At 37.3% G+C, this 16677-nt stretch overlaps 3 protein-coding genes across 7 annotated transcripts in view; 1 reads left to right on the top strand and 2 right to left on the bottom strand.

Moving 5' to 3' along the window:
- Positions 1–2069: 2069 nt before the first annotated feature.
- LOC126625315 (uncharacterized) lies at positions 2070–4698 on the bottom strand. Of its 4 annotated transcripts, none has more exons than XM_050294401.1 (8): positions 4602–4698; positions 3641–3800; positions 3412–3523; positions 3252–3334; positions 2968–3031; positions 2745–2862; positions 2492–2646; positions 2070–2346 (listed from the first exon to the last, which is right to left on the bottom strand). In XM_050294401.1, exons 2-8 carry the CDS (start codon positions 3763–3765, stop codon positions 2266–2268), a joined length of 738 nt encoding a protein of 245 aa, XP_050150358.1. In that variant the 5' UTR covers positions 3766–3800; positions 4602–4698; the 3' UTR covers positions 2070–2265. The 4 variants fall into 4 exon arrangements, with proteins under 4 accessions (XP_050150358.1, XP_050150357.1, XP_050150359.1 ...); XM_050294400.1 differs by having other exon boundaries at positions 4466–4680; XM_050294402.1 differs by lacking the exon at positions 4602–4698 and adding an exon at positions 4137–4447.
- Positions 4699–6347: 1649 nt separating this feature from the next.
- On the top strand, positions 6348–7308 carry LOC126625313 (NAD(P)H-quinone oxidoreductase subunit S, chloroplastic). The gene has a single exon (XM_050294399.1). The coding sequence runs from the start codon at positions 6458–6460 to the stop codon at positions 7202–7204; it is 747 nt and encodes a 248-aa protein (XP_050150356.1). The 5' UTR covers positions 6348–6457; the 3' UTR covers positions 7205–7308.
- Positions 7278–16677, bottom strand: part of LOC126625318 (uncharacterized) — a 47502-nt gene continuing 38102 nt past the window's right edge. Inside the window, exons 2-4 of one of the 2 annotated variants that reach the window (XM_050294408.1) lie at positions 9337–9406; positions 8361–8506; positions 7278–7521 (exon numbers count right to left, since the gene is read on the bottom strand). In XM_050294408.1, coding sequence (XP_050150365.1) covers positions 7504–7521; positions 8361–8506; positions 9337–9406 — 234 coding nt within the window. In that variant the 3' untranslated portion in view covers positions 7278–7503. Of the gene's footprint in view, positions 7522–8360; positions 8507–9336; positions 9615–16677 lie in introns of those variants that run through there. The other variant, XM_050294407.1, reaches the window with a different exon arrangement.

Genomic DNA, 16677 nt, shown 5'->3' with positions numbered 1-16677 from the left:
GATATGACCTTAGTTGTGAAATCTTCAAATCATTCCAAGACTCACCTTACTACACTATGCCACAAGTGAACATGGTTAGGAGTTCTTGTTGAGCATATTTGAAGTACTTGTTATGTTTTCATCCATCGTTGAGTCTCAACGATGATCCATGAAGATTATGCCACATGCATCAACCCGACCAAGCCATGATACATCAACGAAGTCAACACTAAGACATATTGCGTCCATATCTACATCAGCAAAGCATCATGAGATTAAAGTCATGCAAGCCGATTCTAGACAACCTTGCCGACCTCTACACGACGTCACTGCCGAAGTCAACCTTCCAAAAGCTTGTCCGAGGAATTGGTATGCCTAACTATTCATATGCAATGCTTGTAGTTCTCATTTGGAAGTTATGTCAAATTCAGAGGGAGTATCTAGAAGTATACTCACTTGATCTTAATGTACTTGTTTTCCCTACTATTAGGAGTATTTTTCCCACTGGGTTTTTGCTACCTAACTAGGTTTTAACAAGGCACCCATCCTGGGCTGATCATACCCTTGTGAGCTCTTCTACTTGCGTCCAAACAACGTATAGTTTTGACTTAATGCAACTTCTCACGTTTCTCCTTAGACTATAGGTTTTTCCGCACCTTGGGTTTTACCATAGCGAGGTTTTGTGAGTTTGACCTTTTTATGCATTCTTCTGTTGATATGAGACTCGCATTCGCTCATTGAGCCGACGACTTCATCAACTGTACTTGCTTCATCACTGAAGACCTGATGCGCCATTTACTTGAGTATTTACACACTCAAGGGGGAGTGTTGCAGTCTTATTAGAATAAGAATGTGATTGTGTAAATCCTAGTAGATATGAGAATGTATCTTATATTCTTATTAGGAGTAGATTACCTATTAAATGTTGTAATCCTAAAGGGTAAGGAATTAACCTTTCCTACTACTATAAATAAAGGCACAATGGGTTGAAATAATACACACCCACAATTACACATCTCTCTCATTCTCTCTACCTATTGCCGCACCCCTCTCTCTAAGGCCTCCATAATTGTTTAGTAAATTATGTCTACAACAAATTTTTTATTTTAAATTATTAATTAATTAATACAAGAATATATGAGTAATATTGCATTTTCTCTTTGGGATGAACTCATTTATCTACTTTCTAATAATGTATCTTCATTGTAGAATTTTCTAATCGAACAATAAAACTTTGCAAGTGGCCCTTTACCACAGTGGTGGAAATGTGTGAGCCCTTGCATGACAGCGTGAGTTCAAACCCCGTCGGTGACTAATCTAACATCTAATCTAACAAAATTTATCGTTTGACAAAAAAAATAAAAAATAAAATATAAAACTTTTTAATATTTTTTTCAAGATCATCTATATAAAAAAAATCATTCAAATCGAAGATCATTTAGTCATCAAAATGTATCAATTCAAAGATATAGATACCGAGTAACATATTCATAATGAACTGCTAATTTAATTAAAGTTTGATTAGTGGTTATCAAGGGGCCCTTTAAAATACAACTAGGAACAATCGGTTAGGTCAACACACTGAAGTTGAGGGTAAAAAGGCTCCAGCATGAATGATGAGGCCAACCAACCCAAGAGAGCTCTGCCTTGTCGTTGCAGTCAATCTCTGGCGGACGCAACCTCAAATCTTTCTTCATTCCAAAGGTTGAAAATTTAGCGTGTCGCTTTGCATTGAGCCATTTTCTACTTAATTATTGTTTAGGTGGTGAAGTGAATTGTGTTTATACTGTTTTTGCATCATTAGAGTATATTCCATAGATATAGCTTTTATTCAATTAGGGCGAATGCCTTCTGCTATTTATTCTCAAATTAGGGATGACCACTCGACTTAGGGTTAGTTTGGTATTGCTGTGCTTAAAAAAAAAAAAACTTCTTCTGCTGTGCTGTGAGAATAAGCTCATCAGTTTTTTTTTTTGACTCAAAACTGTGAAAATAAGCTGTTTTTAATTGTTTATCAAACACATTTTTGAGCTGATATGTCTTCAAACGAAGTAAATGAAAAGGAAACATGTAATGATAATCAGAAAGACTTGAGGAAGAAGAATTTAGACATTGCTGCTTCAATTAGATTCTATTATTAATTCTTATGTACACAAAATATGAATGAATTTTATGACGTCACAGTCGGATTAACTAATGTAAGTATAGTATTAACTAATGTAAGTATAGGTTTTAAATTTCTACATATCTACAACTTACTGCTCCTGAGCTGTCTAACTTTGTTTTTCACAAGTTGTTTGGATCTGTGGCGGCATCTGAACCCTCGAATTTGCAGTCCGTTCGTAATGCTGACATCCACGAGTCCACCTGAAAAAACAGAGGGAAGTTAATCGTATGATTGATTATACGGAATGAGACAATTTGGATCTAAGAAACGAAAGCAAGAAATCAACATAGAATGCAGGCATAGCTTTAAGAACACTACACCACAAAACAAAAATAGCTCGCTTACCTGTTCCTTAGAAGCGCTTGAGCACTCGAATCGCAGTCCTTGACGAGTTAATATACAAAATGCATGTCGAGTTCCTTCATCGTCTCGTGTAATGCTTGGCAAGGGGCCTATTTCAACAATATCAGCTAATAGGGTGGAGTCTTGAGGACTCAAATCTGGAACAAGAAAGAGCCCATCGGTCAGAATATGTTCAAGTCCGTATGGGGAGAATGGCGCTAGGACGTCAGGGGATAATGATTCATTGAATATTTACCTGTGGAAAACAAGAAGAAGAAAATGCACGGCCCTTGCAAGACAACAAAGCGAGGAAGCCAGTCATCAATGTCAGTATCATCAAGAGGGGGAGGTTCTCCTGGTAGTGGTTTCCACCTCTATCAAATCGAAAAGAGAAAGTGTAAGCAAACCGTAATTGGCATTATGCAATATGCACTAAATACATGCTCAAAGTAAAAAAATTGACTTGGGGTCATCATTACAGTTCGGATGTACAAATAGCCAGCGAGACGAGCAGATCGCAAAACTTCATCAACGTGTTCCAATCTGCATAAAACATAAGCAGTTCATGATTGATATGACGAGGACAGAATTTCAGTTCAAAGCCTATCCTAAAAGGGAAACAAATTCTGGTCCAATACCACAAAGTAGTACAAGACCTCAGTTAAAAACTGAAAAAAGTTCAAAAGCATTATAAGTGGCACTATCATGTAGCGTGCAAAGACGCAAATCACATTTTAATGTTTAAAGTATCAAGTTCCCTTACTGAGCTTTCAAGTGCGCTTCCTTCTGTTCTAAATCAGCAAGCTCCGATCGAAGTGATTCTAGTTCTACAGCAGTTAGCTCAACCTGAACAATTCTAGCGGTTAGGAACGTGGAAATTTCAGAAGACTCAATTGAGGAACTGAAAGAGATACTGAATCAACCTTTTCTTCGCCATCTGTGCTAGACCCCCATGGCAGTCCGCGGAGACTAAAGAAGTTCAATTTCAACATGTATGCTGCACTTCTTAATTTTCTCCTACTCCACAAGCGAGACCTATGCTATACCAGATTAAGTAAAGTGAATTAAAATCATACAATCTTTTAATTTGAATGACAAAACTCCTTGATTTTTTCTTTTGTTCTTTTATTTTCTCCAAAGAAAAAGAAATACCTTGGATAATTATCAGTTCTTGCTCGCGAGATAGATGAAGCTATGTCCTGAGAAGAGTCGATATTGGGTTCGGATGCTTTAAAATGATCTCCTATGATCTTTATATTTCCAAGACGATCATCCATGAAGCTTAATTACACTTGTAGAAGCGAGTGCAAACCTACGTTCATACCATGTTAATGAGAATCGATAATCAATACGTATAGAATAACAATGAGAATCGATAATCAATACGTATAGAATAACAAACTGTAAATTATCATACAACAACTTATTCATCCAACCACATCATCATATACGTACATAGGTTCTATGAAGACCAATTGCAGAGAAATATGGTTGTGGATCTCATGTAATTAACTATGCTGTGAAATGGGAATCCTAGTTTTCGATCATAGAGGCTAGAAATAAGTTATGTTGCTGATCTATAAGTAATTTAGTATTGGGATACAACTCAGCCCGAATCAACAACGCCTCATAAAAATTTAACACCTACTTGGAATCAAAAAACAAATCTTTCCTTCGCCTTCTGATCCGGCATCAACCTTACCAACAGGAAACAGCTATGCTCTTGCACTTCTAATACAATCACCCAAAAAGCTGTTCTCATCGCTCAAACTAAATTACATGAGATCCACCAAAAGCTGAGACATCAAAACATTGGGGAAAAGAACAAGCAGCAAAACATACATGATTTAAAGGGCAGAAGAACACAAACAACCCCGAATCTGCTAATTTGCATACATTAATTCTAATTAAAAGAAGCTTCATAATCCAAATAAATCTAATCAAAATTCCTCAAAAATACACAAGATTAAAACTTACATGAATTTCATACAGCACACCACCAAGCAAATTGCAGCATAAAAACAAAGAAATACTTTGGACAGAGATAAAGGATTAAATTAAGTTATTAAATAAACTAAAAGAGATGGGGAGAGAGATGGAACCGTGCCCGTACAAGGAAAGAGAGAGTTACAGGAACACAAGGTAGCTGATGGGAGTGGGGAAGGAGGGTCCTTGTGTTCATGGGAAAACGTTTGACGCCATTCGATGTTGACTATTTGGTATAAGTAGTTCAGCTTTAGATGTGATATGACTCTTTTACCCCCGTCGAGACCATTTTCCACTTGGTTACGTATGAGGGAATTTTGCGTGCTTATATTGTTTTTTATATTTATTTATTTTTTCCCTTGAATTGCTAATTGGTTAGATAAACACAACCTTAATGATGATTATGCCCCAAACTTTGTAATTATAATGTCTCAGTTGTGATTATCCACCAAGCGGTTGTTGGATATTTTCTTGTATATTCGATAATCAAATCCCAAGCATTTGTTATTTTTTTTTCTTCCATGAGATCCATTATTTATTGTATTCGCTTGTGCTTGAACTGCTCAGTATGATGTTAGACTCGTTTGGAAATATTTTTAAAATGATTAAAAGTGTTCATAAAGGAAATGTTTTCGAGTTTCAAAAATATTTGAAGTGCTTTTAGGATTCACTTGCATGTTTACTAAGAATATGTTCTAAAAATATTTTCATAAAATACGCTTTTAATCGTTTTAAATGCATTTCCATGCGAGCCGGTTATGTTGCTGAAATATCAATTATAAAACGTTGATTATTTTAAAATTAATATGTGTTAATTAGTAAACAAGAAATAATGAAATCATTTGGAGGCCTCACTCACAACCATCGAGATTGGATGGCACATTGGACTCCACCACTGCAGAGCATCTATACACTTTACACGACCTCTTCGCACTAACTTCTTCCACTGCATCAACTACGAAGAAGCGCTGGCTATCACCAATTTGGTAACGTAACATCACCAAAATGATGACGAAACATCACCAAGATGATGATGAAGCCATAGGTAATATACTAAATTTATCCTTCAAGTCATGAGAAGAGATCTTCTCCGGTTCTTTTCCACTAAGATCACTAGATCAAGTGAACCAAGCTTTTGAAATTTCATTCAACGACTCACTTGTTTTAACCCTTTAAAAACTATAATAATTTTTGACCATTCGATGAAATTTCAAAGATCCGAATAACTTGATTCGATGACCTTAGTGGATATACTAAGGTTCAACTCCGGATCTCTTCTCCCAAGTCATACTCTCCTCACTTGGTTCAACTCCATTATTATCCAATCAGGTTAGCCTTGGTTCTTTGGACCACATATTTTTTTGGGTTTGAATTTTATTGGATAATATCTACGAAGTCCAAGCCCAAGTGTTATGACCGTACCTTACTAGCCTCTGCATGAGGAAACTTTCCTATTACCAGTTGAATATAATCATATTACTGGCATTATCCTTATGACACCTCTAAAAAAATGTATGGCGCCCCTGCATTTCATCCTAATCGACCTCACAGTCTCACAGCGATATGAGCGTTACCCCTTCTATCAGACTTATAAATCTTCTCTTAACATAGGACTATTCACGTAACGAGAAAAATATCATCCACAAGAGTCAAACCTAAGATCTCATACAGTTCTATTTACATAATGAGAAGAATACTTTTAAATCGTAATGTTATTGTGAGTGAAAATGTGTGCACATTAAACATTTAATACCCTTCCAAATTTCCAATGTATGAATAAGTTTGGCACGGCACGTGTGGGTTTTTATCGCAGATGAAAATCAACATCAATATGGTTGGGAAAGATAGGATCGCAGCAAAATAAGCCAACAGGGGTCACTTTGTGGCCACAAATTATAAACGTACATACGTTTCTTTACCCCTCTCTCCTCTCTCTCTCTCTCTCTCTCTCTCTCTCTCTCAGTTGATTGAAGCTGTAAAACAATGGCTTCTAGCATCACTCTTCCAAGCTTTCAAGGCCCTCTTCTCAAATCCAATTTTCTTGGAAGAAATGATCTCTCGAATCGAGCTCATAAATCGTCTTTCGCAGTTCACAAGCAGCCATCGACGCACTCCCTGAGACCCTTTGCCAAATTTAACCTATCCGAAATCTTGGGAGGCAGGGGGCTCTGCAATGGTGAAGCAGGTCTACTGCAAGAGCTTACGAGAAATGTCGAAGAACAGAAAAATGTCGAAGAAGAACAAGTATCAGCAGCAGTTGCCGCCAAAACAGAGGAAGAAAAACCAGATAGTTCTGCAACAGCTGCGATCAAAAGTGTTGAAGAAGATGGTTTTGATAAGGAGCTGATGGGACTTACCGGTGGATTTCCTGGTGGTGAAAAGGGGTTGCGAAAGTTCATTGAGAAAAACCCACCTCCCAAGAAGTCGTCGATTGCACTTTCCGGATCAACAGCTGCACTTGTGAGCACAAAGAAGCCGAAAGCACCTGAACTGCCATTGTTACTACCTGGTATGATTGCCATTGTCAACAACCCAAATAGTCCTTACTACATGTACTGTGGCATTGTTCAGCGAATCACCGATGGGAAAGCTGGGGTTCTCTTTGAGGGCGGGAATTGGGACAGGCTGATTACTTTCCGACTGGGAGAGCTCATGCGCAGAGACAAGGGCCCTCCAGGGAAAAATCCCAAATCCTGCGTCCTCGAACCTTTTCTCCAGACGGATTCCTGAATGGGGCCATTCTCTTAGTTTCTCTAACGCATGCATATGTATTTAAATTCGAAATGTGCAGTACTGAAATTCGTAGCTTAAATGGCAATTACTTTCATTGACAATTGCATGAACCAGGGAAAACACATCTTATAACACATGTTTATTGTTCAATGTGTTGTCTATTACCATTGACTTCAGCAAATAGGTTGTTCTTCAAACAATATAAAGACGTCAAACTCTGGATACTTCCAGGTGCTTAAAAATTGTCAAAATAACATCCAACACATAGTCCTATGTTCTTGAAGCTCCACACAAGTTCAGATGATGCCACCCAACTGCCAAAAGATGGTTACAACATATAAGTAATGAATTGCAAGCCTAAAGGAAAGAGAGACAATAAAATTAATTTCATGCTTCATCATAAACCTTATAAAAATCTTGACGTTAGTGGTTCAAAATGGACTAGTACCCACCCCAAACTGATCAAGATCAGATGTTTAGTTCAGACATTCGATACCTCATAACAAAACGTGAACATCAAGCAACGAATACTCTAGCTACTTAACGTGAGAACAAGAAATTATACTTATTTACTCCCCCTGACAATGTTTATTTTCAGCCATCATACATGTGGAAAGCCCAAATATCATCCAAAACTGGTCCACAAACTCAGATGCAGATTAACTTATAACTTCTCTGCATGAAATTTTTAACTTCTAAATGGTTTACATGAATATAGCCTACCGCACTATTTTGTGAGCAATATCTAGTCAGAATTCCGGTTTCATTGCCTTATGACTCACACATCAAATGAATCACCATCCATTGTGTAGGCTTTCAGGCGAACAGAACTCACCTATTAAACGGTGAGGAGGAATTTCCTCCTCACTACTGGCTCGACATAAATTTATTTGCATGAATTGGGAAAAAGGGTGACTCCCACCACTTGCACCAATTCATTCGAATAAATATACGCCACATTGGTAGCCAGTCAATAGGTAATCATTATTGTTTTTCACCAAGCTGATTTTTTTTCTATGATTAGTAAAGAATAATGATTACAAATCACGTGACAAAGGGAGCACTTAAGGCTGAAGAATTCATTGCAGGGATAGTTGATATATCAAATCAATAGTGTAGAAATTTTCACAGCAAAAGCACAAGTTCCACATACCATAATGGCCTCAATCTCCTCTTTGGACAACGGTGTTCGTTCGGGTTGTTCAGAAGCTTTTCCTCCCAAGGTGGTTGACGCCCTTGAACCTGAGAAGAAAGTGTGAGAAGAATCACCAGCCAAACCTTGAGTCTGAGGCTCAGTACCTGCAAGCAAACAATTACAAGTGTTAAACAGAAACAAAAAGTGTTAAAACGGAAACAAATTATGACCCAACAAAAAAGATTACGTGACTACCAGCATGAGGGCAAACAGTGAATGAACTTCTGATATTTTTCAACAAATGACTGCATGTTATCTCTCTAACACTAGGGATTTCCCCCTTGTTTCACCTATTTATCGACGCATCAGCAAGAAACTGCCTAACAGACTAAAGATCAAGCTACTACGAACAAATTGGATGTTGGATGCTGCATTACCACCACCACCACCCCCAACCTCAGAAAGTATAATTCAAGACCTTAAACATTCTAGAACCAGCAGAAATTCAAAACGTGTATTCATAAACTCCCCAAGTGGCATCGTCAATGTCAGTGTCATAATCATAATCTAAATGAAATAACTTCCTAATGGGATTTTAGCACTACCCTAACCCTAACCCTTAATTCAGCATTTGCCCGATGCAGCCAAGCTGAACTGTTTCATGAACTCAAGCTCAAACAAGCAGAAAATTCAATCGAAAAATCGAGCCAGCCAATCTTAACAAACCATCCAATTGAAATCACACAGTAGTTTACAAAATTACGCCTTTTTATGACATCAGAAATCCAATCTATGCTTCAATTTAAATACAGAGAACGATAGATTTCTAAATTTACAAGAAACGCACACAAATTTGGGAAATTCAAGAGAAACCCATTAAATTAGAGCATAAATACAGCTTAAATTCAAACAAATACGAACATGCATAAATAATTAAAGTTAAGAAAGATTAAGATCGAAACAATGGTTTGAGAAAAGGAAAAGAGAGACGGACCAGAAGGTTTGGGGTGTCTCTGAGGAAACTTGATGCGAGGTATCCTCTTCATCGCCTGGGCTCCACCCATCTCTCTCTCTCTCTCTCTCTCTCTTCTGTATTACCAGTTCCTCCGGAGACGACGAATGAAAAAAGGAGCGAGAATCTTCCACCAGCGATTTGTTTGACAACTCGGGGATGAACAAAAGCTGCGTATAAAGGTCAATTGTTTCAAGGGTGCGGGTTGCCGGGTCGGAACTCAAATCTAAATCGTTATCCACACTTCCAAAAACTAGGTTGGGCTTGTTATCAAGTTCGGATTCAACTTGGCTACACGATGGATGATAAATCAAATTGTCGTCAATATGAAATAAACAAGCTAATTAATATTTAAGTAATAATTTAATCGTTAACATTCACATGATTTAGTTTATAAAATTTAGTTTAGAAATTTGGTCCCTATTATGCTTTGCAAATATACGTGAAGGTAAAAGAAGTACTCCCGCAAATGGAAGAAACTAATGGCAGACACAAGGTGAGTTTTGCCAATTATGGGGGAATGCCTTAGCTATCTTGAGATTACATATCAACTTAAGAAGAAAGAAAAAGTAATTTGCTTTGTAATGCATAGTGACTAATGCACTAAACTTCATAAATTATCTCTTATGATTAGTAATATTTTAAGGTATATAGAAAGATTGGAGTTCTTTCCACAAATACGTTAAATGTGGGGGAGTGTACCCAAGTGTTAGAGCAACTCCACCCATGATGGTTGCTCGGGGGACAGGCTTTAGGAAAGGGCCCGAGGGCCAGTGGGAAGAGGTCCAGCGTTGGAGGGCCCAAGTGAGGGTGGGAGCCCGAGTTGCAGGCCCGTGGAAAATTGACAGGCCTGGTGCCCGAGGCCTGTGACGTCAGGTTGACGCAAGGCCTGGGTCCAGCCTTTTTTTTTATTTTTTTTGTGTTAGGCGCGTGCCCCTCACTCGCGAGTGGGGACGCGTCGCCCGACCAGATTTCAGGGCACAGGCCCGCACGGGGTAGAAAACCCAGTGACCGTTGGGAAGCCATGTGGCTTCCCACGGTCCGTTCGATCCCAACGACTCTTTAATACGAGTCGTCCGATTTGCAACGGTAATAAAAAAAAAGCTGATTTTATATCAACCGTTTGATCTGAGATCAACGGTTGATATTAATATGCTTTATAAATTAAAAAAATAGTTTTAAAATTAAGAAAAGTTACCGTTGTGACACGTGGCACAATCTGGAGTGTTGGAATTCAAAAATTTTAAAATCCAACGGCAGAGATTAATTATTTGAATAAAAATTTAAAAAACATTGTAAAAAATCCGAAAAAATTGTAAAAAATCTGAAATTTTTTTGTAAAAAATTGTTTTTACTTTTCTATAAAAACCACTTCTTCTCCATCTACCTTACACCACAATTTCATATTTTCTCAACTACTTTCAATCAAATTCCTATCTTTCTCTCAAAGTTTCAATCCAATTTTTTTTTCCACAAAATGACTACTGATGCAGGTACGAATTGGTCGCTTCTTGAAGATGTTGTGTTGTGCACTAGCTGGGTTGAAGTTACTCATAATTCCCTTACGGGTAATGAGATGCAGTTGCGAGAAATGTGGAGTTTAATTCATACCAAATTTCTTGAGCAAATAGATGGGAAAAGAACCAAAGAATCGATGTCCAGTCGTTGGAAAATACTTTGCCATTCCTTTAGTACATGGAGAGATGCCTTGACACAAGCTAGTAGTAATGTTCGAAGTGGGGCAAATTATGCGGATGAGGTAAGAATATATTATAATTATTTGTTTGTATTATTATTATGTTACCTAATTTGATTATAATTATTTGTTTGTATTATTTATTTGTTACCTAATTTGATTATAATGATTTGTTTGTATTATTTATTTGTGACCTAATTTCATTATTATTATTTGTTTGTATTATTTATTTGTTACCTAATAATTTCATTAGTATTATTTGTTTGTATTATTTATTTGTGACCTAATTTCATTATTATTATTTGTTTGTATTATTTATTTGTTACCTAATAATTTCATTAGTATTATTTGTTTGTATTATTTATTTGTGACCTAATTTCATTAGTATTATTTGTTTGTATTATTTATTTGTGACCAAATTTCATTATTATTATTTGTTTGTATTATTTATTTGTTACCTAATAATTTCATTAGTATTATTTGTTTGTATTATTTATTTGTGACCTAATTTCATTATTATTATTTGTTTGTATTATTTATTTGTTACCTAATAATTTCATTATTATTATTTGTTTGTATTATTTATTTGTGACCTAATAATTTCATTATTATTATTTGTTTGTATTATTTATTTGTTACCTAATAATTTCATTATTATTCAAAGTTGTATCATTCAATTGGTGGGAATGTTGGAATATTGTTAAAGATTGTCTAAATTCAAAGTTGTGCCTGTTGGTCCAGAAGTATGCATGAACAGCACCCCTCTACACAGCACCCCTCCACACTCTACACTCGATCATGGCTCCCATGTTGATGAAGAAGATGGAGAAGAAGTGCCTGAAATGCCCATTCCTGAACAAGCGTCTGGGTCGACCCGTTATCCAATTAGGTCTCAAGGTAAGAAGGCTTCAAAGAGGAAAGGGAGTGCTTCCAAGAATGATTATGGAAAGTACATGCAAGAACTTGCTCATCAAGGTGAATTGACGTTGGCGTGAGAATTGGCGAAATATGAGGCTGAAAAGGTTAGAGATGAGGCAAAAACTGCAGCTATTCAACAAGTATTTCAAGCTGAACAGAGGGAAAGTGAGCTACTTAGCTTGAAGACATCGAACATTCTGGCAGCACCCTTGACGATCGCCCAACGAGCTTGAAGGATACCAAAACAACGCTCAACATCCTTCCTGCACCCCTCTTAACAGCTTGCAAAGTGTTTTTCCTTTGCACTTCGGGGACGTGGCACTGTTTTGACAAATGTTTCCCACCGTGGGTAAATGCCGTCAGCTAGGTAGTATGGCCCGTTGTACCTACGTCCGTTGACGACGTACGTGACTTTTGGTGCCTTTCCTTGCAGGACGTCGTTGAACACTGGGGATTGGGCAAGGACGTTGAGATCATTTTGAGCTCCCGGAACCCCAAAAAAGGCGTGCCATATCCATGTATCAAAAGATGCCACTGCCTCCAAAATGATATATTTTGCTCATTTTCTGTCCCCATATGCGCATTGCCATGCACTTGGACAGTTTTTCCGCTTCCAGTGCATACAATCAATGCTTCCTATCATCCCAGGAAAACCTCGCATCTCACCCTTCTTCAGAAGCCTTTGCAAGTCCATGTGAGTAGGTTTTCGGAGGTACTCTGCGGTGTACAAAGATTCGACTACTCCGCAAAACCTCATCAGGGCCTCAAGAATGGTTGATTTCCCCATCCTCGTTATCTCATCCACTTGGTCTGCAGATGCTCTATACGCAAGCATTCGCAACACAACAATGATTTTTTTGCTCAGGCAGGAGACCCATAACACCACAAGCATCATTCTTTTGCACAAAGTAAGAATCATGGTTGCAAACATCAGTCATGGTTCTGTTGAACAAATGTCGTTCCATTCTAAAACGGCGTCTGAAGTACGTATCAGGAAATGCACTGTTATTGACAAAGTAATCGTCCAACATCTATTCACCCCGTCGTTGCCTGCTTCTATCAAGGTTTCTTGAACGGCTGGGCCTGCATATATGAGTAACAGTCTGGATGACTCGACGGGAATGTGAGGCTCTGGCCATTCTTGTTTCGTCATCTTTCCTTGTACGCTCCTCATCCTCTTCCATCTCATTTTCGGCTATCTGAAGGTTGAACATTCCTTCAGATTGGTTAAACAATTCTTTCTCTTGCTGATCGATTTCCCACATCATCCTTGATGAAGAAGAAGACATTGTAAGGATGGATGGTGAAGAAGAAGCAGAAACTATGAATAATGAGATAGAAATGTTGAGAAAATTGGTGTGAGATTTGTGAGGATGGATGGTGGATTAAATGGACGATTCAGAAATGATTGGATTGTAGATAAAGCCACGTGGCATGCCGTCATTCGTTAAAAATATGATCGAAATCTATCCTCAAAGATTCTGAAAAGATAATGACACATGGCACGATCGTATTGGATAAAAATCTTATCGAAATCGATCTCCAATAATTATCTTTTCGGATAATGACACGTGGCGTAATTTTGAACGATTTAAACTCCACCAGATTCTATCGTCAATGATTCTCAAAAGATAACGACACGTGGCACAATGACATTGGATAAAAATCTTATCGAAATCCATCGCTAAATAATTGTTTTTTTTATAAAATGACATGTGGCGCAACGAGAACGATTTAAAAATTTTTATCCGAAATTACAAATAATTTTATTTTGTATTATTTAAACAAACAAAAAAACTAATATTTTATTGCTTATTGCCATGCAAATGACAATTACTGTTCATTAGAGGTAGTTACTATTCATTAAAGGTAGTTACTGTTTAATAGGGTGAATTCAATACTGGATTGCTAGGGGGAGGGCTCCATGGGTGGAGTTGCTCTTAGTAAAGCAAATTATTTAGTAAGTTTGAACATATGTTTCAAGGAGCATATGTATCAAGGATTTAATGTGGGAAAACAACTACTCTCGAATGAAATATAATTTCATAACATACCATAAGAAACAGTCAACCTAAGGGATCCAATTATTAAAAGATTGATTAAAGAGTAAGTTATATCATCGAGGGTAATGAGTTAAAAGCCCGTAATCAGAGTAGTCATAGTGGAAACCCAACTTAGTTGACTGGAGATTCCAAAATCTAGGCTCAAAAGAGACAACTAAATTATGAAAACTCAGAGTAGCACTGTGGAGATATACTCTCTTACCTATGTCCCATGTTATACTAGTGCTGCCTACCATTAAGATTAGGTTAAACTTTATGTTTTAATGATTCCTATAACTTGAAAGACTTAGAAGTCCAGGTGGAATATTGCAAGAGTCACCTATCTTGAGTGATCGATGGGGTCCTTCCTACGAGAATTTTGTAAAGGGCTTATGTGAAATCCCGTCTCTTAATTTCATTATTTAATTACATATTTTATATTTAAGTCATTTTATTTGTATTTTTGTTTTCATTAATTTTAGAGTTTTAACTATTTAGTTACAAAGTTTGAACTTTCGTAAATAATCATTTAAAATCCGTAAACCTTTTGGGGTCACACTTCATATTTCGAATAGAGCTCGATTCCATGAACGCGTGGGCGAAAACTATTTGCGAATTGGAGTTATAACGAAGAAGTTACGAGCAACGAAAGTCAAACCTAAATAATAATCTAAGGACCTACTATAAATAGCAAGTCCCATTTAGTGGGACAACAGCCAATCCCGTGTAAGACAGCTGGACTCTTGCGACTCGTTTTAACCCACGACTCAATTTCCCTCACCTAGACCCTCACCCTGCAAGATTTTAGATGCTAATTTTGGAGATCCTCAACTGTGCTGATCTTGGCCACCATTTCCAATCAACGCCCTGCCTTACCCCAAGTAAAACCTACCCAATGTTTACACCGTTTGACCATCGTATAAGGTGGATTGACGGCACGAAGTTGGAGGAGCGATGAACGGTGATCTCGATGTCTTGTTGTTAATGCTGTCTACCACCAACACCCCTGAGAAACTATTGACGTCTGGAGAAAAAACCTTGCCTTGGAGGGGACGTTCGTGCAACGACGGCAGCGTTGTGGCTCATCGATTCCACCAACCACTCGTGACCTTTCTCGAAAAACTACGCCATCTTCCATCCATTCTTGGACTTCATCACAAGTATGAAAATTGTTCCTTATACTTAGATCCACTTGCCTGCAAATTTGGCATAAATCGAAGTTGGTCAGAAAATTGAGTTTCCGTTTGCCAAAAACCACAGCGTGGCTAGTGGGCCGACTTTGTCCTTCTAGGAAAATTTCAATGTCCTAAACCTATATTCAAGGTTCGCTTGTTGAAACTTGATATGATGGTTTGATTATTCGAATTATGAGGCAATTATACCGGCATTCGGATTTTTTAATTGACGCCAAACCGATCGTTGGATCGTCATTAAATTTAATAAGCATGCTAGTTATCAATTGATTGATCTTTAAGAAATTGTGGAATGGAAAATCCTGTGCTTGGATCTTTCAGATTGAAGAACCTTAGATTATTGGTATTCGTAGTAGATGAAAATTCAACCGTTAGATAGTCACAAAATTATAGTATGTGGTTATATGTAATATTTGAGGATCCTTCGAATTCATGAATCGGAAATCTGACATACAGATGTTTCAAATTGAATTACCTAGGATTGTTGACCGTTCGTTGACCACATTGATCGAGATTTGACTTTTGGTCAAAATGTACCGAATTGGAATGAATGTCTTATAATCAAACACGAGGTAAAAATAAATCAACAACCAAATAGAAATTCGTAAAAATTGGAAAGAATAAAAATGCACATATCATTTCGAACTCGGGACCTCTTTTAATTTAAAAAAACAGAAACAACCGTCTTTTGTTAAACTTCTTAATCATTTGATCAACTTTTATAAATTTATACTCTTATGGAAAGAATTTCGTAAAAATTGGAAAGGAAAAAAATGCACATGGAGTTTCGAGTCGAGACCTTCTCGTTAATTTAAAAAGCAAAAACCAGCACTTCTAGTTAAACTGCTTGATCATTTGACCAAATTTTACAAATTTATACTCTTATGAAAAGAAATTCGTAAAAACTGGAAAAAATTGGAAAGTAAATAAACGCACCTAATGTTTCAGACCTGAGACTTCCTCTTTAATTTTAAAGAGTAGAAACCACCACTTCGATTTTTTGCGCCCCGAAAGGTAGCCTAGCCTGCCTTGGGCCAGGGCCAGCCCTAGTTAAAATTTGGGCCATTGTTTAATGTAGCTAGAAAGGGTTGGCATAAGCTTCAGTTTCTTGGTTCAACTAATTAGTTCGTAGCCTTAACCCATTGGAACCTAACTAAGTTAGTCGAAAATCAATAGTCTACGGGTTCGTTTGAATGTGCTTTTAAAATGACTTAAACCGCTTTTACCGAAAATGTTTTTGCTTTCCAAAAGCACTTAAAGTGCTTTTTGCAAGAAGCATCAATTATGTGCTTCTTCTAGGAAGCACTTTAAGTGCTTTTCCAGGATTTACTTGCATTTTTACTAAGGATTGGTTCCAAAAATATTTTTCACTAAAAGCGCTTTTAGCCATTTTAAAAGTCCTTCCAAAAGAGCTTTGCATGTAATTCTGACTCCGCATGCACCGTTCACATTTTTGACCTTTGCACGTATGAAA

Source organism: Malus sylvestris, chromosome 6 (assembly GCF_916048215.2).
Source record: "Malus sylvestris chromosome 6, drMalSylv7.2, whole genome shotgun sequence".
Lineage (NCBI taxonomy): Eukaryota > Viridiplantae > Streptophyta > Magnoliopsida > Rosales > Rosaceae > Malus > Malus sylvestris.
The sequence above is the reverse complement of the archived record's forward strand: the minus strand, read 5'-3'. Positions and strand labels throughout refer to the sequence as shown.